A 24,830-nucleotide genomic window follows, 5' to 3' on the forward strand; every position below is an offset into this window, starting at 1 on the left:
GGGCTGCAGTCCTAATATGGCCACGGGGAGGGCACTACACGGCTGCCATTCTCTGAGTTTCCTTGGGTAATGAGGACAACGCTGAAAGGCAACCCTTGCACAGTTCTTTGTCGGGGGACATCATTGATCCTAGTGACATGTGACGAGTGCTTCTCTGCATAGCCACTGGCAACGATGACATAGGCATTTGTGGATTTGGGTCAACCTGTCTAGCTTTCGGAGACCTGATTCTGGACTTGGCTAGTTATGGAGCCTGGGGAGAGTGAGCCAGCAATATCAGCCAAGGCGTAGTGAGTGCATCACTGTGCTGCTGGACGCTGTTTTCAGGCATTCGCTAACAGAAACCACTATTCATTCCCATTTTAAAGATAGGGGAACTGAGGGTAAAAACTCAACAGCATGCTATCAGCTTCAGATTTATACTCTCAGCCAGCAGACTAACCCTTTCCTAGCAAGGTCATACAGGATCAAACCCTCCCTGCTCAGCGGACAGTTGAAAAGACCTAATGACATCAAACAGAAGACAACCCTTCATAAACTACCAAGACTTAACCATGATTCATATGAAGCGCTGGTTCTTATCTTCCTTTAGAAGAATACAAATGACTCCCCCCAAATGCACATGACTCCCGAAATGTTTTAGTGGTATCGTCTAGGAATGGTAGGACAAGCCGGTACCTGAGCATTCCTGGGGGCTCGGAACATGCCAGAATCTGTGCTGAGTTTTTCTTAACCTCATGGTGACTTCCAGTCTAATAGAAAAAAAAAGGACAAAACAGAAAAAATTCCTAGGGTGCGCTAAATACAAGTCCTGGGTGGGGGAGGGGGAACACAGAGGTATTGTAGAAATCCCTAGGGAGTGGGGGAAAGACTAGCCAGAGAAGAGTCCGAAAGGCTCCACAAAAGGACAAAAGGGCTTTCTGGCCACAAAAAGTAACACAGGCAAGGCATACAGCACTCGCATCTGTCAGCTGGTTGGCGAGATGCATGAGTTTAAACAGACTAATGGAAGCTTGGAGAAGGCAGGTGAGTTAGCCAACCTGTCTCAACCAGTCCAGCCAAAAACTAACCAATGATCTTGCCCACTGCAATGGCCCGAAGCGTGGCTAAGATTCCCCTTTCCCTTGGGAGACGCTATTTTTGCAGGCAATCGGTGTAGCAAAGCAACACAGTGGACAGATCACAGTCACCTGAGTAGGAGTTGCTTGCTGCAGAGAGATAAATAATGCATCACACCTATCTGTTTTCCACTTGATGCCTTTAATCTGGGCAGTGGCAGAGACTCTCTGTGTTCTGGCACCCCAGAAGTCAAGCGGCCTGCTTCTCCCTCAGAGCCCTGCTGATTCTGCACTTCTCACAGAGTCGCGAAGACTGCCCTCACTCCCGTACCACAGCCATGCCAAGTAGGAAAGCAGACAGCAGACGTAGTTTCCAGAGACAGATCGTTTGAGCCCCTGGGCTGGCAAGCAGACATTAAAGCAGCCTTTCTTGGCACCAGACTAGAGTGAGTTGGAACCCTTGGGGCCATTCCCACCTTTTCACTCGGTCTTGTTGCTGGGAGCAACAACAAGACCTCTCCGTGTTCTCCCTCTGCTTTCTATAGCCTACATTTTCTCGCCGACTTCTGCTTGTCCCACCTGCATCCAGCACCCTCCTTTGATCCCCAAGGAAGCCATTCAGGCCTTCAGCACTGTATCAGAGCCCTCTTTTATGTCTCTTTACCTGTCTCCCCATACTGACGGTCCATCAACCATTCATCAAGAAAACACCCCACAGACCTGCCTACAGGCCAATCTGATGGAGGTGTTCTCTCAGTTAAGGTCCCTCTTCCTAGGCCAGGCATAGTGTCACACACCCTTAATCAGCACATGGGGCAGAGTCTGGTAGTTCTCTGAGTCTGAGGACAGTCTAGTCGACATAGGGACTTCCAGGACAGCCAAGGCTCCATAGGAATCCCTGTGTCAAAAGTTACTTATTTATTCACTTAATACATTTTAAAAATAAAAAAGAAGTTCCCCCTTCCTATGTGACCCTAGCTTATGTCAAGTTGACAACAAAACAGAACAAAAACTAATACTAATTAGCCCACCATATCAGTGAGCTCTGGGTTTGATTGAGAGACCGAGCCTCAAAGATAGACCCATGAAAGTTCCCTAAATTCCTTGGCATCAACTTTGGGCCTTTATACACATAAACACACACACACACACACACACACACGACAAAAGCCTTTATCATTATAAGAACACTGAGAACACCCACCCTCTTGGAGCTGTAAGCATCTAACATTGTTATTAACTAGAGGAGCAGTGTTGGACCGAGAGCTCGTAACAGAGATTTCATGTCTATTGATTAGCAACTCTCCCTTTCCCCATCCTTTCACATCTGGTAACTGTTAGGATCTCCTTTACTTCAATGGGTTGCACTACTTTAGATACCTCACATAAGGGGAAGCATGAAGCCCTTGTCCTTCTGAGACTGACTTCCTTCTTGAGGCATAATGTCCTCAGGGCCATCCATTATCATAAGTTGCAGAATCCCTGTCCTCTTTCAGGAATTTTAATGGTTAAGTAATGTTTACGGAAGGAAAGTGTTTTATTGGATTCTGATTTTTCTCTAACCTGGGAGGGGAGCCTGAGATTATATCCTTATTTTTCTGGTTATCATTATTATCTGGCTTCATCACCATGATAAACTGGGAGTAGTCCGGAAGTTTAGGCCTTATCTGCTCAGCTCCCCACATTCCTCAGGGGTACCTGTGTGGTTGGTATTTTGTCCCCAGGGTAGAATGTTACAACTTTCCCAAATGAGTCACAGTTCTCTCAGACTGTAAATCCAGTCTCTGGAGAGATTTTGAATCCTGATTAGTAACCACAATTACCTCTTGGCTTTCCTAGTTCTTACTCTGAGTAAATGAGATGAGGTTGATGGCTGTGTCCGTATCCAAGGCATTGGTAGGAGCACTGACTGAACTGGTATGTGCCACGGCTCACGAGTAAGCTACCAGACATCTTCTGTGGAACCACAGTGTTCCCTGTGTCCCGAACTCACCACCTGAAAATCACCCAAGACCCTTGCTTAAAATACAGATTTCTGATTTCTCAAAAATCCAGACTCAGAATGAAAGGAAATGGAATCTACACTTAATCCACAGTCAGGTATAGGGCCATGAGCCCCAGAGTTCAGAATTCAAGAGCTTCAAGCAAGTCTAGTTTGACCTGACCCAAGTCAAAGGTATCCTGTGGAACATGGGTGGGTGGAATAGGTCTAGAACACTGGCAGGGTGTTCTACAGATCAGGACACCTTTCTGGACCACACTGGTCCTCCACACCAGCTCCAAACCTACTGTGTTCTTCCCACTATGCCTCTGTACCCTTTACGTCCATCCTCTGGATCTATGTCCTTGCTTCCAATATTGGTTTCAGTTCCTGCATTTGGATGCAGATTTAAGCTCCTCTACCTGACCCAGCTGTTGTCCTTGGTGTCGCAGCGGGCTCTATGTGGCTACCTGTTTGTAGCATCTCTCACGACTTCTCTTAAGGTCTGTCTTGTCAGTCATCTATGCCGCATTGCAGAGCTGATATAGATTTGTTGTCTGCTGGTCCTTGCCTCACCCCTGCTAACCTTATCAGGACAGAACTTCAGTTAATCAGATTCACATCCAACCCATAGGAGTTTTAACTCAAGATGGCCACATTGCCAGCACATGATGTGCCGGGATGGTACGTAGCAGGTGCCTACTAAATTTTTCTCTCAGAGAACCGGATGTTTAAGTCTGAGCCAGTGACTGGGGATAGTGACAATGCTGCAGGCTTCAGGGCCAGACAGAGATCCCGGTGAATCTCAGCTTCCAGGCCTGCAAGTCCCATGGCCTTAGGTGAGCTAATTAACCTTTATGAATCGTAAGTATCTCAACTATAAATAGAACTGTGGGCCGGGTGTCTGAAGGCTCGTTAGCTCTCCACTCTATGAGTCTCTGAGTCACAGCCCTCCCCTTACTGTCTGGTACCCTACTCTTTGAGGTCCTCAGAAGCCAAAGCCACTGCAGTCAGGTCTCACAGCTCAAACCAAGCTCGAATCCCCTTCTCCAGCGCTCATGGCACTGTGTCTGCAGACCCTTCAGGAGACCGATCACTTCCCAGCCCTTTCCACCCTGACTCATAAAGGCAGCGCCGTTGTTAATCTGGCGGCACTCTGTCATTCGCGGAAGCAATCACTCTGGCTTCTGGCTGTGAATTCTTTTCATCCACTTTTGTTTATCACTGTTGAAGCATTTTTTAATCAAAACAATTAAATATGCTAAATCTTCCTCAATTAGTTGTGCATTAAAAATGAAAAGTGCTTCGGTGGAAATGGCAGAAGAAGCCCTTTACTTGGTGCTAAGTGGGTTGCTCAGAGCGTCTCTTGCTCCAGGCACTCCATCCAGCTCCAGAGGTGTACAGAAACCGATAGTCAGAGTGCCACAGAGCACTTCAGCTCTTACAGACTTAGGGGGGAGCAATCCCTGCTTTCCATAAACGAGAAGCTGAGGCCAATGGGATGCGGCCCCTGGCAGGGTTCACAGAGGTGGCAGCGACTAGGGTTGAAGTCGTAAGCTTTTTCTTCCGTCCCCTCCCCACACGGTCATGACAGTCCTTTTTTTATTTCAATTACCAGCCATTTGTTCTGGAAAAAAAAAAAGACCGAGCTCTTGCATAAAAAGAACAGTGACAAATGAGAGCGAGGGGTATTGTGTTCCTAAAACACTTCCTGAAGTAAAGTGTGTGAACAGGAGCTTGGGTGGGGTTCAGACGGGGTGAAGAGGGAGGGAAGAGGGCCCTTATATTGAGGGATATCCTGTGTGAAGCGGGGTCAAGACCAGGCTTGGAGGGAGGTGTGTGCCCTGGAACCATTGCTCCAAGGAGATTCAGAGGAGAATGGCAAAGAGGAAAAAAAAAAAAGATTGAGAGTCTAGGGCAACTCGTATGGGCAGCGCCGGGGCTGCCTCGTTTCTACAGGTGTTTGGATGGCCATCCAGGAGAGAAAAGATGCCTCTAAAGCCAGAGTAAGCTCTTCCTAGGTGGAGCTGGCTGCACCATGCAGCTGTCATTTTGATCACTTCAGGGCTGAGGACTTGGTTTCTGTCTTCCTACTGTAGGTGTGACCGCCAAAGACATTGGACATTGCGTCGGAGGTTCCTTGGGCCTGGAGTTTGGTGAAGATGTCACCGTTGATGTAGGGTTATCAGGAAAAAAATGTGGGAGCTCTGGAGCTGCTGATACTGGCAAGTATTTATCAGTGGGTCTCCCCTAAAGAGAAGCCAGCCTTGCCTTGGGACACTCAATCCCTGTAAACGATTGTCTTCCCCAGCTGATTCCATTTCTCTCACACTGCAGATGCTAAGTAGCCCCAAACCATGGCCGGTGTATAAGGTCTGCTTTGGCTCCACCTGCTTGCACTAAAGCTATCTCAGAAATACTCAAAAGTCTAAGAATCCTTCCCAGATTTCAAGGGTTTGACAAAGACCCCGGCAAGGAATGGGGTGAAAAGGGACACTTAGGTAGGACCTGTTATCATTTCATCAGGGAATGGTGTGGAGGGAGTAGGCAAAGTCCCTCATGAGAAGAGATTATGACTCCCCAGTCCAGGCTCAGGGAACGGGGAGCAGTGAGAGAATGTGAATGGACAGTCAACATCTCTTGAACGCATCAGTGTGGGTGATTTTTACATTCACTCAGCCACTCAACTGTCAAAGACAAATCAAAATCTTTTCCGGTGCGGGACAGAGAACTAAAGGGGTATGAAATCAGCGCATGGTGTAGTAGGCGAAGTGCATACCGAATGGGCTTAAGTTATAACCGCCGCTTAGGTTATTTACGCTTTGGATATTAAGCCAAATAACTCCATTTCTGATGACCTCTCGGCCTCTCTCCTTGACCTAGCAAATGCTTTGTCATCAACTCCCTTTCCTTCCTGACCAGCCCGTCTGGCTGCTTGCCTCTCAGTGTCTTCACTGAGTGTGACAGTGACATCTGCCATAACCTCTCAATGTTTGGTAGGGAGAAAGAGCAGAACAAAGCAGAGAGAGTGAGGAAGGGAGGAGGAAGGAGAGTTGGAGAGATGGTGGGGAGAGAATCCAAGAACAAGCAGGCACTGGGTAGACCCCTTGATCCACTGACCTTCCCAGTCCAATACGTCCACATTGGGTTGGGTTGGCTTAGCTTCTCCAGGTCTGCTCCACTCAGAGGATGCGCAGTTTCTGTCTACTGTTGGTCATCAGATCCCGTAGAAGAAAGGGTCTAGTTCTAAGGCGAGCAGATGAACACTACTATAATCTCACCAGTAGAACTTAACCATCAGTCCTTTGGTTTGGGAGAGAAAAGTTAACTCTGCCTTCCTCTTGACAGATAAAAGGAATAAGAACTCAGCAGTAGAGGACATCATTTCTCGGGTGCAAGGTGGCAGTCCTGTCTGGGGCAGTGGCTTGACAGAAAATAGGAATGTCATTACATACCGGTCCTGGGGGAGATCATTAAAGTATAGCCCTGTTGTTATCGATTTTGAGGTAAGTCTTTTCGCAGTTGAAGAAACCCTACGTCTATAAGGAATGAAAGTGAAGCCGACCAGATCATTTCATATTTCTTATTATGAGCCTATCAAAGAACAAGATTAAATGTAACGGCACACTGAACTGGTGCCCTTGCCCAAACCTGCCTGGAGGGAAGATGTGGCATTAGACCAGACCCACAGGACAGTTGGGGTCAGAAACTTACTGTCTGTTCGGGGTCCAGGTGACCATGGCAATCCCAGAAGCTCTACAGGGCTGGGCATGAGACACCAACTTGCATTTTTGCACAAACTAATTTAAAAATCACATCGGGTACATTAGGAGGTTATAAAGGTTACTAAAAATATGTCCTTTATATGAGTAGCAAGACAGTTTACATGTTAAGCGGCACTATAACAGAATGATTGGATGTGGCTTTAAACAGAAGAAAAGAGAAAATTTCAAGTTGTAGCACTCCTCCACCAGGACAAATATGAAAAAAATGATTTTTTTATAAGTATGTCAGCATGACAAAAGTATTCAGGAGCTAGTCATGTTTAATTTCTATTATGTTCATGGTCAATGGAATGCAAAAGAACAATCAATTCTCCCAGTTGCTCCCTCAAAGGAAGAACGCATGGTGGATTCTATCACGATGCAAGACTGGTTCTTGCTAGTTCAGTACATGGAGAGTTGAATCCACACATCCACCATGAAAACTCGATGAAGCTTAGCTTTATATCCCTTTAACTACCCATGAGTCCTTTCTCATCACCAAGTATTATCTTCTCTTGATTGCCTGTCTGAGTGTTTGAACCCACAACCACAGCTGTTTACATGTACACGGAACTACATCAATGGCCAGGATCTAATATGAGGGGAACATGCTTTGGGGAGGCGTCACCTCTCTTACCACTGTGATTCCGCATGCATCCATCTTCCTATAAATTTTTAACAGCTGAATGATATTTGATTCTTCAGAGTGTCATGTTTTCATTAAATAGACAGTTAACAAATATTGAACAGATTAGGAATCAGGTCCAGCAAAAACTAAATGACTTGCTTAGACCACTAAATGAGTTGCCAGATAGTGCTTATGTGGCAGGCTCACGGACTCTGTGGTCAGCTCTCATTCACCTCTGCCTTAGCACCTTCTTTAAAACACGGATTCTTAGTTGGACAATGGTGGGGCATGCCTTGAATCCAAGTGCTCAGGAGGCAGAGGCAGGTGGAGTTCTGTGAGTTTGAAGCTAGCCTGATCTACAGAGCCAGTTCCAGGACAGTCAAGGCTAGACAAAGAAATCTTGTCTAGAAGGGAAAAAAAAGATTACAAAGCACTGATTCTCAATCATGGGGTAGAATGCTTTTGTTGCCCAGGGGAAATATGGCCATGAGCCAGGTCAGTGCCAGGCAATGTGACAAGGTCAGTGCTTTGGGGACTTAAAGAAAGAAACCAGGAATCCTGCTAAACAACCCGCAGGGGACACACAAGCCCCTCAGCTAAGAGTCCTCTGGCCTGACATGCCAACAAAGTTAAAAAAAAAATTGGCTTTGTTCTTACCCTTACAAACTGGATTCCGCTAGCTGTCAAGATGGCCCTTTCAAAACAGTTCTGATTTCAAACTTATAAGAAAAGTGTTATTGTTGGCCCAACTCTTATCTCCCTATCTGTGCCCGTTTTCCTGCAGGTATTTAAACACAGAGATATTATGTCTGTAAAGTAACAGACACTTCTAAGACATCACGACAGTTAACCCTAAAACTATTTTAACACCCATTCTCTATGAAGAAGGAAGGCCGGATGGATTAACCTTGATTTAGTTTCTTCTCCAATAAGTAAGGGACCACTTTCATGTGCCTGTCATTCACAGAGGGTCTGAAAATTGCTATCATCAAGCTATTAGTGGATTTGGGCAAAAACTGTAAAATTGATGTCAGGAGAGAGAGAGAGTATGTGTGTTTGTGTGTGTGTGTGTGTGGTGTAAGCTTTCACAGTCAAGATGTGGACTTTGTTTTTGCCTTGAGCAAAAGTTCCAAGGGGAGGGCAGGGCCGAATATGACGCTTGAAGCTCTCTTTGGGGAGAAGCACTCAGGATTTGGGGTAGGAAGAAGAGTGGCTTGGATCATGGCCCATCCCTGCTTCCAGGTGTCACCTTGGTCTATTCCTTCTCTTTTAGCCCACTGTGAATTACATAACAAAGAATGCTAGATTATAAAGTTGAAGAAGGGGCTACTCAGGGAATCATAGATGAGGAAACAGATCCCCAGAACTAATGGGCTAGCATAAAAGTTTGTAGCAAGCAAATGACAGCCATGTCCCATTAACTCTTTAATATCCATCATGGCTTCACAACTTTCACTACCCCCTGAGACGTGTATGTCAACACACTAAATCACAGATAGGTTTCAGAGTAGTGAAATAAAGTCAGTTTTATGCTTTAAAAAGAAGGTGGAGAGGGAGACAGAGAGGAGATAGATAGATAGATAGATAGATAGATAGATAGATAGATAGATACATAGATAGATAGACAGGTAGATTGGATAGAGATAGATAGATAGACAGACAGACAGAAAGACAGACAGATAGATGAATAGATGGATGATAGATGGATGGCAGATGAATAGATGGATGGATAGATGATGGATGGATGGATGGATAGATCACAGGAATATAATAATTCCTAAGCAAACCTGTTAGAAATTATTAGAAACCCAAAATAGAAATGGTGTCAGCGGTAACTATTTATTCATAGCTGGTACTTAGACTGAGTGAATTCATGGGTCATATTGTTTTATTCTGTATTATATACATTGTGTTAAGTATGTATTAGCTTATGTTATATTGCTTCATTGCTCGTCTCTCTGACTTTGTCTGATTATTTATAAATTGGATATGATCATTGCTAGTACTTTTTAAGCTCTGAAATTCTAATATCCTCTCTTCTTCATCCCTCTCTCTTCCTAAAAAACCGTCAACCTTCCCCAGAAACATTTCCTGAGGGTCGTGAGAAGAGGGGAGGGACTTGAGTCTGCTTCAAGGTTAAGGGGAAGCTGCCCTGTGGGGTTGGTCCAGGTAACTGGAACCAAAAGTTTCTTTAATCAGAACCCTGGGCAGCACTTTTCATACTTGCGTCCTCACAACGGGCCCAGTTCCCGGATCTTCCAGTTAGTGATTATCTTTTGGCTGGAGCCCCATCCAATCCTTGCTTCCCCTGTCTGTAGGTCCCTGCAATGGCCTCTGACCACTCACTGAGGTCTGTTTGCCATGAGTCATTCTGCCAACATTTCCAGGAACCCATCAAAGTTCTGTGAAGTGCCTGTCCTTGACTTCTGACTGACCAGGGCAGCTCTATCTGACCCGGGCAAATTGCTTCTCCTGTTGGGGCCTCAGGTTGCTCCCTGGTAAAATTTGAGCCCTGGAGAAAACTTCCATTGTTGACCTTCTCCAAATGCATAGCATTGCAAGGGCAGTGCTAAAGACAACCAGAGGCAATGCAGGTGGAAGAGCAGAGTACCCTCCCTGCCCGCTGTTGTGTGTGGGCCGCACTCATCCTTGTCAATGGCAAGTGTCTTTCTCTGTTGCTCTTACCTTACTCTTTGAGAAAGGATCTCTCACAAGACTTGGCTCTTGGTGATGACTGGCAGTGAGTCCCCAGGATAATCTTGTCTCTGCCTCCCAGTGCTGAGGTTACATACAGGAGCTGACTGCTGTGCCTAGATCTTTACATGGGCGTTAGGGATTCGAACTCAGGTCTGCAAGCTCACACAGCAAACACCTTACCCACTTGTCCCCGGCATGGTCTGCTTTTTTGCTAATGCCATTTCTAATAAGACCGGTATATTGTTGTATGTTAGTCTCTCTCTTACACTGTTTACATACACTTGTTCCTTCATTGTGTCGTGAAGATTCTAGAGAGCAGGCAATGTCCCCAGGCTTAGAAGGAAAACTGAACCTCTCAGCCATACATCTAGGCAGCAAGCAGCATTTACCTCACTTTTCTAGGTGACAAAACCTTGCCCCAAGTCATCTCCCTAGGTCCTCACAGGGAAACCAGAAGGCGAGGTGATAATTCCCATTTTTCAGATGAAGAACGGAGGTACAGCGGGTCACATGATAAAGACCCCATAGCTGGAAGCAGGAGGATGAGCTCCTTCTGCTGTTCCTATCACTTCTCTTCCCACTGTTCCTATCACTTCTCAACCCAAGGCAGTTTTACATTTAGAGCATTTAGCAATGGCATAAGATGGGTTTGGTTTTTAGGACAAGGGTGTTGCTGGCATCTAGCGGGCAGAATCCAGCGATGCTGTTTAACAGCCTGTCGCTCACGGTCCAACATGCTCCTGTCAGCACATTCTTCATTCCGGTCAACAGAATGGAGGCAGGGAAATCTGGTTACCTCACTTGGAAATGACGCTCATCCACCCACAAACCACTGGGCTTGCATCACTAAGGGATCTGCTTCCAAAGGTGACAGAACTCCCTGTATCAATGCCTGTGTTAAAGGGGCACAGACAGAAAACACCTGCCTACATAGAAATCAACCCATTACATGGTTCTGGCTTCATACCTGACTGCATAGAATTTGACCCATTACATGGTTCTGTCTTCCTAAAGTTCTGGAAGAAGTGATTTGGCTAAGGTGGCTGCTAGGTGCTCTTCTTACTCTGACGTATAGAGAGCATCAGTTTTGGAGCTATTTGGATCCATGTTCAGAATGGTTCTTGCACTTACTGCTCATGTGATTGTGAGCTGGTCACACGCACACTCTGAGCCCCCAGTTCCTCATCTTTGAGATGGTATGTTTAGTGCCATTCAGAGAATGACTGTGAGGATCTGCCTCTGCAGCAGGCCTTCCAGAAGCCTCGCAGCCAGTCCTCGAGCTCCAAGAAGGTGGGCAGAGCCAAAGGAGAATCCCTGAGTTCTTCTTGTACTTGCAGATGCAGCCCATCCACGAGCTCCTGCGGCACACAAACCTCGGTCCTCTGGAGACCAAACGGCAGAACCTGCGCCGGGCCTTGGACCAGTATCTGATGGAATTCAATGCCTGCCGCTGTGGGCCTTGCTTCAACAACGGGGAGCCCATACTCCAGGGCACGAGCTGCAAGTGTCAGTGCAGCCGGGGGCGGCAAGGCCCCGCCTGTGAGAAGATGGGGCTGGAGGGTAAGACTCAAGCACTCCACCCTGCCCCAGCCTGGCCTGGATCTGAGGGGCCAGTGCAGAGGAACCTTTGGGATTTTAGCTTCTTTTCCTGGGTCCTCTCTTTGATTACCCTAAGAGTCCCATATTTAATTCTTCTTCCATTTTTTCCCTGCTATCAAGGTTTGCTGTCCAGGTTGGCTGGTAGAGACACTGGGCATAGTGCATCTGGAGCCTCTAGGCAGGATACTCCCCATGGCTCGCTTCGCTTTTAGTGGTAGTCAGCAAATCTTGGAGTTGCCTGGTTTGTAGACAATCTCTGCCTCCATAGTCATATGATTGTTCCCCCCTGCCCCGTTTCTCTCAGTTTTTCTTTCTGTAAGAATACAGGTCACTGGATTAGGGCTTTTTTTTTTTTTAAATGGGATTTTTCACAGCAAAGACCAAATTTTCAAATAAGGTTTTGTTCACAGGTATTGAGAGCTGGGAGTCAAATGTGTCTTTTGGAGAGATAAGGAGTTACTGCTAGATACAAAATTGGGGCAAATGGGGTTCAGGAGTGTATAACTTTGGCAAAAATCAACTCATTAACCAGCATTATGGAAGAAATTCATCAATAGAAGTAAAACTCTCTCCTTTTAGGATGAAGTCAGGGAACTCTGGACATGAATCCCTTATATTTCATAAACTAACAACTGGTTAAACACTTCTTTCTTGGGATCTCAACTGGTTCCATCTAAATCTCTTTTGAAGTCCAATCTCAATCTCTCTCTCTCTCTCTCTCTCTCTCTCTCTCTCTCTCTCTCTCTCTCGGAGCCCAGGGCTTTATGCTCACTGGGCAACTGCTCTATGGTGGTTTGCACTCCAGCTTTCTTTTCGCTTCTTATCCTGACACAGGACCTCACTAAGTTGCCCAGGCAGGCCTTGAATCTGTGACTTCCCACCTCGGTTTCTCAAAAAGCGGGGATTACAGACCTATGGAGGCCTGGAAAGCACCAATAGTATCAATGCATATATCAGTACCTAAGTTTTCAGCTTAACAGCCATACAAAGCTGCTTTCATATGGTGCCTAGAATGAAGGCAGAGTGTACGGGTGGCAAAAGCAATGCATGCATCAGTTTCATTTGGCTAGCATACAGAGAACACATACACAGAACAGAGGCAGTCTGGATGGAGAGATCACAAGGTAGTGTGTCCATAATGACCCGTGGAAGCACAGAGTGGGAGGGTAGGAGCCATTGGCTGAACAGCCATATGTAGAAAATAGACAAAGCATGCAGGCCCCTGACTCAGTGGGAGTCTGAAGCATGACACATCTGTCCCCAGAGTAAAGGGTTCTGTTCACAGCAGTAACGAGCTAGAATTGTGAGTCTTCTGATGTGCCAGGAGCTCCGCTTATTCCCATGTAGTTCATCAGATGTTGCTGATGCTAACTGGGGACACTATGGTATAAGAGGAAATGTGGGGAGGACTGGAGATTGTTGGCACCGAGAAGACCAGAAAGGACAAGGCTCCTGGGAACTATCATGCAGGAATGCATGAGATGTGTTTTGCATGGCCATTGAAATCAAAGCTCAGGACTAATGGAGCAGAGGGATGCTGGCAATGCAGGAGGACTTCCTTCCAGATCTACTGTGACACGTATGGAGGGAAGGGTATGACCGTGCAGGAAGTCACAGATGAGATGGTAAGGTTGCCTCCCGGAGACCTCCACCTAAGAGTCTCTGAGCTTCTGTCTCGGGCGAGGGAAGGACAACATGAGGAAGAGATGCTAGTCGGAAGCTGGGAATAATCCAACTCCCCTTGGCTGGGAAGAACCCCAGGCAGCAATTTCCTTACCAGTTAGAGGTGACAGCCTAGATGACCTTGTCTTGAGATGAGATAATGGTGGGAGAGAATCTCCAGAACAGAGCACAGCTCCAAGGTCAAACATACCTTTGAATTAAGTGTTAGTGATTTTCACGTAAGCACACGCTATAAAATGAAATTATATCAGTATAGTCTTCACGTGCCGTGTTGAAGATTAAATCAGCTAAGACACATGGCTGATTCCATGTCAGCAAGCAGAAGGAAGAGGCTGTTGCATGCCAGATGCTACGGACAGAGCATACTTGGGGTGGCCCCTTCTCTGCTGAAGAACAGTTTAGATCTCAAACTGCTGTCTCTTCTCCAGAGGAGGAACTCCGAGAGGAGAGACCCAGGAGAGTGAGGGAAAGCCCAAATTTGGGAAATGTGGGTACAGAGAATAAAAACTACCACCATTATCTACCAGCTTCAAGGCTCTTATGCTGTCTCCTCCTGGGAGTCGGAGAAAGCCACTGTCTAACTGTTTGGGAATTGGTGAATTAGTGGGTGGGGAGGGGGAGAGAAAGAGTCTCCAATCTGAGATAATTCAGCTCCAGAGTGCCAGGACCCTTCTGATTTCACCAGCTGGGTATGCACTAGTTGCAGCCCCTTCAGTCGGGCAACTTTCTCAAAGGGATCAAGGGCCACTTGACAGAAATAATGACTCTTCATTCCAAGCCAGCAGCATAGCAGCACATCCTGTGTGTGGGCCTAATTGTTCCCACAAGAGCCTTAGGAGATAAATGCTCTTGTTAGTATCATTTACTGAAGGAGCCTGGGGCAGGAGGAAGGTTGGATAACTTGCTGAAGGTCATGCGACTGGAGAAGGTAGAAGCAGGGACCACAGGAGTCTAATGCCAGGACCCATGGTCTTGACTTAATGTTCACTATTGAGTTCGTCTCATATTACAGTGTTTCCAAAGTTTTGAATGAGAGTAGAGACTCTGAGGCCATCTCAGTAACAATCACTTAAGGGAGTGGGGGGCAAGCGTGGGCTAACCAGTTGTGGATTTCAACCAGGCCTGACTTCAAGACACACATGTGATTCTTGTCTTGGCCACTCTAATTATTTCCATTTCTAGGGCCTGGTTCACACAGCACAGAGATAAAGAGAAGACGGGTCACTTAGACACATCTCTTGCAGGGCGAAGGTCAGACAGTTATGCTAAACCATACTGTGGACTGTGGCGGAGGTGGAAGATGTCAGTGATCTGGGTGAGGGTAGAGGATGAGAAGCTATATCTGAGGTCTCAATCCTTCTGCATTCATTAGTCTTCCGTTCAGCTAACTGCCGGCATTGCAGCGAGCTTCTGTAGCCCTCCAAGCAGGGTGTGGACATCTGGGGGCCTCATGGAGCTTTCAGACTGACAGAGATTAAGCTGGCAAGAAGAACTAAGGCAGAGGAATTTGTCAGCGTCCACAGAAACCCATTAGAGTTCCTGGGAGTATTCCCAGCAAACCTTTGCCACCAGGGTCAGCGTCACAGAGGTGGGAAAAACAAGACCAAGAATCCCGCTGTGGCTGCCCCATCAGGGAGTATAATTACAGTGCTGCAAGGAGCTTGGAGATAATCTAATCCAATGATGTTCCCAGTGAGATCTGGGGAGCCATGGGGGGCTAGGGCTTGCCCCAGGGGAGGAGGGTGAGCCCAATAGTCACCCTCGCTTCAACAGAATTGCTCTGCTTTCATCTGAATTAGATGTGGGGTTCATGGAAGATTTAATTTAGGAAAAAGAAGTACTGATAGAAAATGATGAACAATTCTCATTAGTTTAGTCTGTACCTCTTGTATAGTCAAAACCTCAGCCTTCCTGGGGGAGACAGACTTGCAGAGACAGAGCCAGTGGAGTCAGCAACCCTGGGTGCTTGGTTTCTAGACTCCACGCTCACTGCAAGCATTTGGAAGTTTCGTACAGGCAATCTGTCATATCTCAGGACCCATTGCCAGACTCCGAAGGGTTTGGCTTTGAAACTCACATACAGAACCTCAACAATCTGCTCCAGAGATCTCTAGCTATCTTTCTGCCTTGGATCTGCAGGATGGCCATAGTTCCAGTTCCTTACCCCCTCCAGTGACTTGGCCTCCTTTCCCCAGAGAAGCATGCTTCCCGCCTTGCTCTGCTATCCATCTTTCATGCAAGCGTGGATTCCAATTTCATGAGATGGGCTCCCAAGTGGCCTCTTCTCAGTCTGTCCAGAGTTTCAAATTAACTGCGAGGCAGCAAGCACAGAGGTCTTGGTTGGCTACCCAGGGCATTTCCCCAAGGAGGGATTGCGGAGCATTCTGGAGCTATCAGGTGACCTCCTGCCCTACACCCGCAGCCAGCTGCTCCTCCTGCCCTAACCTCTTTCTCCTCTGGCACATTTTCCTGCAGGAGTCAAAGCAGATGGCCGTTGGAGCTGCTGGAGCTCCTGGTCAGAATGTAGAGCCGGTACCCAGGAAAGGAGGAGACAGTGCAACAACCCTGCACCCCAGAATGGAGGTGCCCCATGCCCAGGGAAGAGCACACAGACCCGGGCCTGCTGAGTACCTCTGGATGCAGCCTGGGAAGACAGTGAATTTCTGTTCCAAAGGAATGCAAGCCAACAAAGACCATCTTCTTCATACACTCAAACATTATTTTTCTCGTATGAACCTCATGATTCGCAGCCTCTACCAGTTAACTGGTTCCAAAACTGCCTCCCTGTTTCAGGGGGGTCATTACCCCATACTTCTCAGAGCCACCTTTCTATCTTACTAGACTCGGGATGCTTAATGATAAGCCAGCTGTGGTTTAGACACATCAGAAATTGTTCCTTGTGTTTCTGGGGGGCATAAGCTGCAAGATCAAGGTCCCATCAGGTCTAGGGTCTCAGGAGGCTGTGCTCCACTTTATAGATGCTCCTTTGTTGTGTGCTCACATGGTGGAGGGCTAGGGAGTCTCTGGGACCTCCCTAAAGGACTTTACTAGTCCTGGTCATGAGAACTTTGCCTTCATGACTCAGTCACCTCTCAAAGTTCAGCCTCCTCATGCCACACCAGGTAGAGCATTTCCAGGAGGAATTTAGAGAGACTCCAACATCATTCAGACCCCACCACATCTCCCACGACCCTCTAATCTGTCTTCTCCCCAGAAGCAATCCTATCCAAAAACAGAAACTGGGCTGGTTTCATTTGGCACAATATCTTCAGATGCTAAGGCTGTGCACTGCAGATCACAGGGGCCCAGACAGCAGCAGTCTCTGGGACGAGTAAACAGACCAGTTTACAGGTGAGGTCTGCACTGGTCAACCTCCCAGAGCTGCAGGGGGACTTGGAAGAGTCAATCCGTGAAGTCCCTGCCTTTCCCGAGAAGAACCCATCCCACCAGCCAGCCTGCTGTTCCATGCATCTGAAACCCTGTACATATTCAGCACCATTGCCAGCTGCATTAGTTCAGGTTTCTATTGCTGTGATAAAACACTGTGAGCCATAGCAACTTGGGATAAAAGGGGTGATTTTATCTTACATGTCCCACTCATAATCCATCATGAAGGCAAGTTAGGGCAGGAAGTCTGAAGCAGAGACCATGGAGGCATGCTGCTTACTGACTTCCTCCTCATGGTTTGTTCAGCCTGTTTTCTTAAACCATCCAGGACCACCTGCCCAGGGCTGGCAATACCTGCAATGGACTGCCCCTCCCCCCAAAATCACTAATTTGAAAAAATACCCTACAGACTTTGCTCACAAGGCCAAGCTGGTGGGAACATTTTCTTGACTGAAGTTCCCTCTTCCAAAATGTGTTAAGATGAAAGACTAGCTAAGCCAACATCCCAGGCATAACCTTGCCTTCTCTTCAAAGCTGGTAGATTTCATAGCTATGAAGCCTTCAGAAACAGAGGGCCGACTGTACCCATAAAAAAAGAGGAGCCCCTTGGGCCGCTGGAGATGAATGGGTAGCATCCACATATGTAGCTCACAAATGAAGGCAGAAGGAGAACAAGTGGGAGACGGCATCTTCCCGCACTGTGTAGCCGAGGCAGCGTGGGCTCTACTGGACCTGGAAGGACGTGTCCATAGACTATCTGCGAAGAGACTTGTGAAAAAGAAATCCAGCCTGAGACAAAGCTTGAAGGGGAGAAAGACCATGGTGGGGGGCGAACTTGCCGGTGTGTATGTGTTGGGGGTGGAGAGGGAAAGAGCAAAAATAAAATCAGGTGTAGGAGGCCCATCACAGAGAATTATTAGCATCATGATTGTTATTCCCATTGATAAAACATGTGGTTCAGAGGTTTGCCTAAATAAACTTGGTTCTTTTCCCCGAAAGAATGAGAAAAGGCTCCGTTCTTGCTTCCCGTCATGTTGTTGTGTGCTTTTCCCCCTTTTAAATTAGTTTACATCCATAATTAGCTCACATTCATGATTTGGTGATTAGCAGCAGCTACACACTAGCGAGGGACTGGGGGCCAAGTGGAAGAGGCCGAGTGGGCAATTGACGAGGACTTTCAATCTTGCTCTAAACAGTCGCTCTGAAGCTCCCAACCTTGGCTGCGCCTAAGAATCACCTGGGGAATTTCGTAAACCCTGATGTCCAGAAGCTGCATCCCAGACCAATTAAGTCTGAATCACTGGGGGCAGGAGCCAGCCATCAGCCGTTTTCAATGTTCCCTTGGCAATTCCATGCGCAGGCAAGGCTGACCACCACGGAGAGGGAAGGGTCATTATGTACCCACAAGGAATGGGGTGTGTGGTACACAGAGGGCCGGGGGCAGGAAAGCTTGATCGCTGCTATTTTATGTAGGCTTAAAAAGGCCCTCTCGAGGTTTGTTTTGTGAGGTCTAGGTCCCAGTTAAAGAAATGGCATCTCGTAGGTCAGAGCTGTGGGCCAGATATTTCATGCACTACTTCAGGCACTTGCTCCCCCTGCTCCCCGGCTCTACACTGTCTGCTGTTGGAGGGCTCGCGACAGCATAGCTTGTGATGCTCAGGGCAGGGGAGGAGATGAAGCAGGGAGCCTTGTCAGGGCTCAGTGTAGTCAGCCTGGGAGCAGGAAGGAAGCTTCGCAGGAAGAGACTAAAGAATCACACGTGAGGCCAGATCACCAGCTAAACACAGATTTCTTTCCCCAGCAGCATTAGAAACTAAAATAAGCCAGGCAGTGGTGGCACACGCCTTTAACCCCAGCGCTACACAGAGAAACCTTGTCTCGAGAAACCAACCAATCAGCCAACCAAACAAAAACTAAAACCAGATAAACAAAGCAACTGTGACCGACCTTTTACTACCTAAGCCTCTCCTTCCTCTGCAGTGATTCATGCCCTCAAAAACCCACCTCTCCCAGAAAATTTCTCCTAGGGTCCTTTCAGGAGGTTGATCACCCCAGGTTTTATAGGGCATGGGGTGTAAACACACAGTTTAAAGTTATACTCTTCATCTTGACAATGTGTCTTTTGAAAAGTAAATTAACGACAGAGAGGAAAATGATAAGAGAGAGGCGTCTTCCTTTTCTTCTCTGTGAGGAAGATCTAAAGAGTTCTGGACTCAGTGACACTCTGCTGAGCTACTAAGCCTTTAGGGGGAGAAAATGGATACGGAGGGATGCAGAAATAAGGGCAGCCTCGGGGAAGCTGCTGTGCTTCCTGAAGAAGAGACAGGGATACCAGCTAAGAGAAAGGCATTCCACTGTCACCCTTCCACTTCAGAAACAGGCAGGCTAGGGCTGGGAATGGGGCTTAGTCAATAGAGTGCTTCTCACATGAAGTCCTAGGTTCAATATTTAGTGTTATACTGCTGGGAAGAGACACCGGGACCAGGGCGACTCAAAAGGAAAGCAATTAATTGGGACCTGGCTTACAGTTTCAGAGATTTAGCTCATTGTTGTCATGACAGGGAACATAGTGGCATGCAAACAGACATGGCAGCTGAGAATTCTGCATCTGGATCTACAGGGGAACAAGTGGGAAGAGAGAGAGAGAGTCACTGGCTCTGGCTTGGGCTTCTGAAACCACAAAGCCCACCCTCAGTGACACACTTCCTCCAAAAGGGCCACACCTACACCACCAGGTCACACCTACTTCAATTAGGTCACACCCACTAGATCAATCCTTTCAAAAAGTCTTTTGCACTAAGCATTCAAATATGTGAGCCTATGGGGGCCATTGTTATTCAAATCACCAGACTATATAAACTGAGCATGCGGGCTTAGGAGGAGTAGGGGCAAGTTCAAGACCAGCTTAGGGTAGGAGCAGTTACTGTCTCAAAGAAAATCTATTTTTTTTTATAGTAATACAAGTTTATTGTCTTAACATTGTGAGGCCTGAAGTTTGAAAGAGGTCTCACCAATATAAATAAACTTAATTGGTTACAATAGTTGCAATTACAGTAATGACTTTGTAGAACCCACCCAAGTGTTGAAAAACAGAAGGATGCATAAAGAAAATGATCTTTCCAACCCTAAAGAATGAAATTTTGTTGTTGGAAGAAAATGGATGCAACAGCAGATAATCATAAAAATTAAATTCAGTCAGTCTCAAAAGCCAGATTTTTGCCATTGATGGTTCCTGGATTGTACGTAGATATATCACATCATGTTTGTATGTATGACTTGAAGGTAGAAGTGAGGGGCTGGAGTTGTTAGGAGTACTTATTGCTCTTCCAAAGGAGTCAAATTTGGTTCCCAGCATCCACTGTAGGAGACTCACAACTGCCCATCACTCCAGCTACAAGAGATCTGATGCCCTCTTCTGGCTTCTGTGGGCACTGCATGCATGTGGTGAAAACACACACACACACACACACACACACACACACACACACACACAAATAAGAAAACAAATCCAAGTGTAGACGTAGAATTATCTAGGGGAACAAAGGAAACTAATGAGAGAGGAGGGGGTGAGAAAAAGGGGCATATGTGGAAGGAATATGCTTACTCTCCTGTGAAAATTTGAAAGAAATTTATGCCCCGGCAATGCTGAAGCATGCTTGGGTAGCCCATATATGGCGGTTCTCTTGAACTTGTCCATATTGGGTTTTGATATCATATGCATGCATGAAAATGTTCTTCTATAACACAGTACCACATAATCTAATACTTTAAGAAGAAAATAGATGAATCAATACAATCATACATACACATACAAATAAAGCTGTGAGGGTTATGTTCTTCTGTGAGACTCGGGGGACAGTTTATTCCAGGCATTCTCCAGCTTCTGGAGTGACCACACTCCTCGGCTAGTGATCCTTGCCTCCAGAAAACCTAATCTAACAACAACAATAATACTACTAATAAAAATAAATTTTAAAAGGAAAGAGAAATAGAAAAAAAAGAAAATAAAGTGTTAGCCTAACTTCCAGAGGTATCTGCTGTAGAGACCACTGCTAGGCACTGGAGGTGATGAACCTTACACAGACCCACCAGAACAAGGACTTAGAGTCTGACAGAGGAGACCTATGGGCAATGGCAATGAACCCTGACCAGGAGGAAGCCCAGGGACCAATAAAGAGAATCTAGTCTAGGAATCAGGGACGGCAGCTGAAAGACGGTCAGGCAGCTGAGCCCTGGAAGAGGGAAAGTCAGAGAAGTGGCATGTGTCCCAGGAAGAGGCACACAGAGCCCTGACGACAGTGCAGTCACACAACTAGCAGCCCACGGGTGTTCTGCCAGCTCGGGTGGCGCATGTCCTTCTCTAGCTGGGGACAGTGAGTGTGAGCCTCACGTGTGGTCCTGGCCTTTCTGGGAACAGCAGGGGCTGCATCTCCGAGCCCTTCACCACCACCTTTCTGGGATTTCTCTGCTCTAGAATCATAAAGGCTGCTTTCACGGTAGGCTCTCTGATCTAAGACCTGTAGACCACTGTACCTTCATTGTCTTCTTCAGATACCCTTAAACCCATTGCTCCAGAAACCTAGTATCTCTGGCATGAAGTACAGAGTCCTCCGTCATTAGTCTTCCCGTCTACCTCTGACCACAGCTCCTCTTTCCTCCCACCATTCTTTGGGGACGTGACTTAGGTTCCTTTCCCAGAAAGTCAACCCAGCAACTCCTATGGTTCTACAGTCCATCCCTGCGAGACTGTCATCCTATATATTCCATGCACTATCCCCATAGCCTGCCTGTCGGTTCCTTCCAGCTACTTCCATGACAGACAGGGATTTCTTATGACTTCTTGGCTCTTAGAACCCCAATGGCTAAGATACACCCCTCCAGTTTCCTCTTAACCTTTGGTGCCAAAGGCCAAGACTAGCAAGGCCTTCATGTTTGACTGTAGCAACTTGTAAGAAAGCGCCTCAAAGCAAGACAGTGAGCAGGATTCCTGGATCCCGTGACCTTCATAAAACATTAGGGGACAGCCAAGTCCATAGCATCCCAGAGGCACAAATTAAACAGCAAGCTTACCCCCTTCTACCCTAGCGAAAGAAAGTCTATCAAATCAAATTAAAAGTCCCTTATTCGTGGCCTTGGGATTTCCCCCTTCCCCTGGAGAGATAAAGAAAAATATGTCTCCGTCCTGTATTAACAGCTTAAAATGTGAGATAAATCCTCCCATCCTAACCTGTTTTTAACAAATAGACTTGGCTGTCAGGTGGTATGATACATGTCTGACAGATCTATTTATCCATTCTATTTCTTTAGAGATAACACTGAGAAGTTTTATCTGTTATTTGGCCCCCTCCCCCACTCTCATTTTCCTAACCAAGCATGTGGCGCCAGCGGTTGATGGATGGATGGTGTTCGGGATGAAAGGGGCCAGGATCAGATCGTTTTCAGGATGTGAACAAACTGGATTATTAACAAGGGGCCATTGGGCAGGAGGTGGGAAGGAAAGCAGAGTGGATCCCAGACAATGGCCAGTGATGGATGGAGGGACACCGGGGGCTGCAAGGTGTGGACTTGAGATAACTGGGGGCCACTGCTGGGGCGATAATGGGGGTGCCCGGGCTCTGTGCCGACTCCTGCTTCAAGGCCAATGTCAGGCCAGACGCTTGACTCTTGCTGAAAATCCTCCAAGAATTCCCCTCTACACACGGGAACATAGTTTCTTTTCTCTTTCTTCTCTATAAAATGCATCTCCATGTTCAAGGAAGCAACTGGCAGGAAAGTAAAAAGAGGCAGAAAATGGGCCGGGTGCTTTGTAGCACCGAAGCATGGGAAGTCAGTTTGGTACTCGCCTTGTGCCAAACCCTCGTGGGTGATGCTTTTCCTTTGTTTCTGTCACGCTGTGCCACTTGCATGAAGGGCACTAAGGAAAAGAAGATACATAACTTGGGTAAAGACAATGGTCTTCTGTCTGCTACAAAGACCCCACCCCCAAAATTCATTTGATTTGTGTTCTGCAGGAACGGCAGGCCAGGGTCCTCACTCTGTGCAAGCGGGTATATCAGTGATGACCCTGTGACAATTCTGGGCCTGCTTCACTTGTAGTGGACGGCTCTGCAGGACGGCCACAGCAGCCTTGGGTGGCACACACTGCTGTGGAGCTGCGTGGTCTCAGGGAAGTCACTCAGTCTCTCTGAGACTGTCCCGTCACCTGTCACAGGCAGACAACAAACTGCCTCTTGCAGGCACTGAGAGGATTAGGCCTGGATAAGGTGTATGGAGTTCTCTGTCACTGGTAATGATGTCTGCAAATATTAGTTATTATGCTGTTACATTTCCCTTTATGACCCGGGGCGTGAGAGAGAAAAGCCCTCCATGTCCTGTATTAAGATGTCCCCAGGAGTTGAGCAATTTTGCGTCCTTGTATTCTCACATATTGAAGAGGGCTTTACCCTGAAATGTCTTTAAAGCAGCTGTACGTGAAAACCAACAACCTGGGTTCTTGGTGATAGTTTGAGATTCCCTGAAAATGACCATGACAGTTACATATTTAAGAAAAGAGTGCTTACCAGGCCCAGGGCCTCTTCTGGGTCCAGGGGTCCACATGACACCTACGTTACCCCAGAAGGAGACACGTGCCGTGTCCTTCTTCACATGAGGGGTAAAGGCACCTGCTGAAGGCCACAGAGCCATCTGTCACTGAGCCCAGCCTAAGGTATCAGCACTGGCTTCAGAACATGTTTGTGGCATGTTCTGCTATGCAGCCTCTCCTCACAATGTCTCTAGGGATGTGATGCCATGCCTCTGTCTCCATGAACAGATACTTGGGCATTTGAACACCTGAGCTTAAGGATCTGACTGGCTCTGAAGGCAGGGCATTCAGAGAGGAAAGGATTGCACTCCCCAAACACAGTGTATCCAAGAGCTGGCAAACAGCATCCCCCCCCCACTCCCCCGCTGCTGTTAGGTTGTATGTGGGCTTAGCTCAGCTGGCAATGGCTCAGGAGGTAATGTGAGTTTGGACTACCAGGACACGCATGGAAGCTGGGCATCGTGAAATACATCTGTAACCCTGGTGCCGACTGGGGTCAGGGGTAGACCGAGACAGGAGGGTTCAGGGGACTTGCTGGTCAGCCAGGCCAGCCTGTCTAGCCAAAACTTGAGTTCTAGATCAAATAACAGAGCCTATCTTAAAAAAAAAGTGACAGACATTTGAAAACACCTTACAATCACATGCCATGCACAGGTACAGGCAAACACACACATGCACACCTGCACACCATCACCAAAAATTAAAGGAGTAATCTGGAGTGGGGTCTGACGGGTGAGTTGAATAGGATAAGTTGGTGCTGCTGTGTGTAAGGTCCTGTGGATATTTCTCCATTGATGAGGGTACTTGGGTCCCCTGGAGTATTGCTAAAAAATTTCTGCACCAGGTACACCCTTTCCCAACAGATTTCCTATAAATGCTTGAGAACTGAGGTGTCTTGTTCTTGTTCTTTTGGTTTCTCAAGACAGGGTCTCTCTGTTTAGCTCTGGCTGTCCTGGAATTCAGAACGCGCTCTGTAGACCAGGCTGGCCTTGAACTCACAGAGATCCGCCTGTCTCTGCCCCTCACGCGCTGGGATTAAAAGTGTGCGCCACTGCCATCACCAAGCTTCAGGGTCTTCTTTTTAAGACAGAGATGGCCCTTCTCTGCCCGTGGTCCAGCCCGCAGGAGCTCCCTTCTGGCCCTGCATCACCTCTTGCTTGCTGCAGCCTTGGTAAGGATCTGGATTCCACCTGAAACTCCCTCTGTCACCTGCTGCTGGCAGAAATTCTACCCCATTAAACTTAAATAAAAATTAAACGGATGATTCAGGTTAAAGACTTCATAAACTGGAAAACACTGTAATTGGCAGCTATTATTATTATCACTACTGTTAAAGTAATTATAACAGTTATTATCCCCACAGAAGTTATGCTATTAGCCCAAGATCACTTGGGAAAGCCTCCTACCCTGGCATTCAGTGTGCAGTGGAGCTCATGGCTTTTTAAAGATC

At 47.1% G+C, this 24,830-nt stretch overlaps 1 protein-coding gene across 1 annotated transcript in view; it reads left to right on the forward strand.

The window, feature by feature from the left end:
• The window catches only part of C8a (complement C8 alpha chain), a 55,234-nt gene extending 37,436 nt beyond the window's left edge, over positions 1-17,798 (forward strand). Inside the window, exons 8-11 of the mRNA XM_048453233.3 lie at positions 5,139-5,264; positions 6,388-6,545; positions 11,466-11,688; positions 15,886-17,798. Coding sequence (XP_048309190.3) covers positions 5,139-5,264; positions 6,388-6,545; positions 11,466-11,688; positions 15,886-16,037 — 659 coding nt within the window. The 3' untranslated portion in view covers positions 16,038-17,798. The remainder of the gene's footprint in view (positions 1-5,138; positions 5,265-6,387; positions 6,546-11,465; positions 11,689-15,885) is intronic.
• Positions 17,799-24,830: the final 7,032 nt, after the last annotated feature.

Source organism: Myodes glareolus, chromosome 3 (genome assembly GCF_982192425.1).
Source record: "Myodes glareolus chromosome 3, mMyoGla1.1, whole genome shotgun sequence".
In the NCBI taxonomy this organism is placed as follows: Eukaryota; Metazoa; Chordata; class Mammalia; order Rodentia; family Cricetidae; genus Myodes; species Myodes glareolus.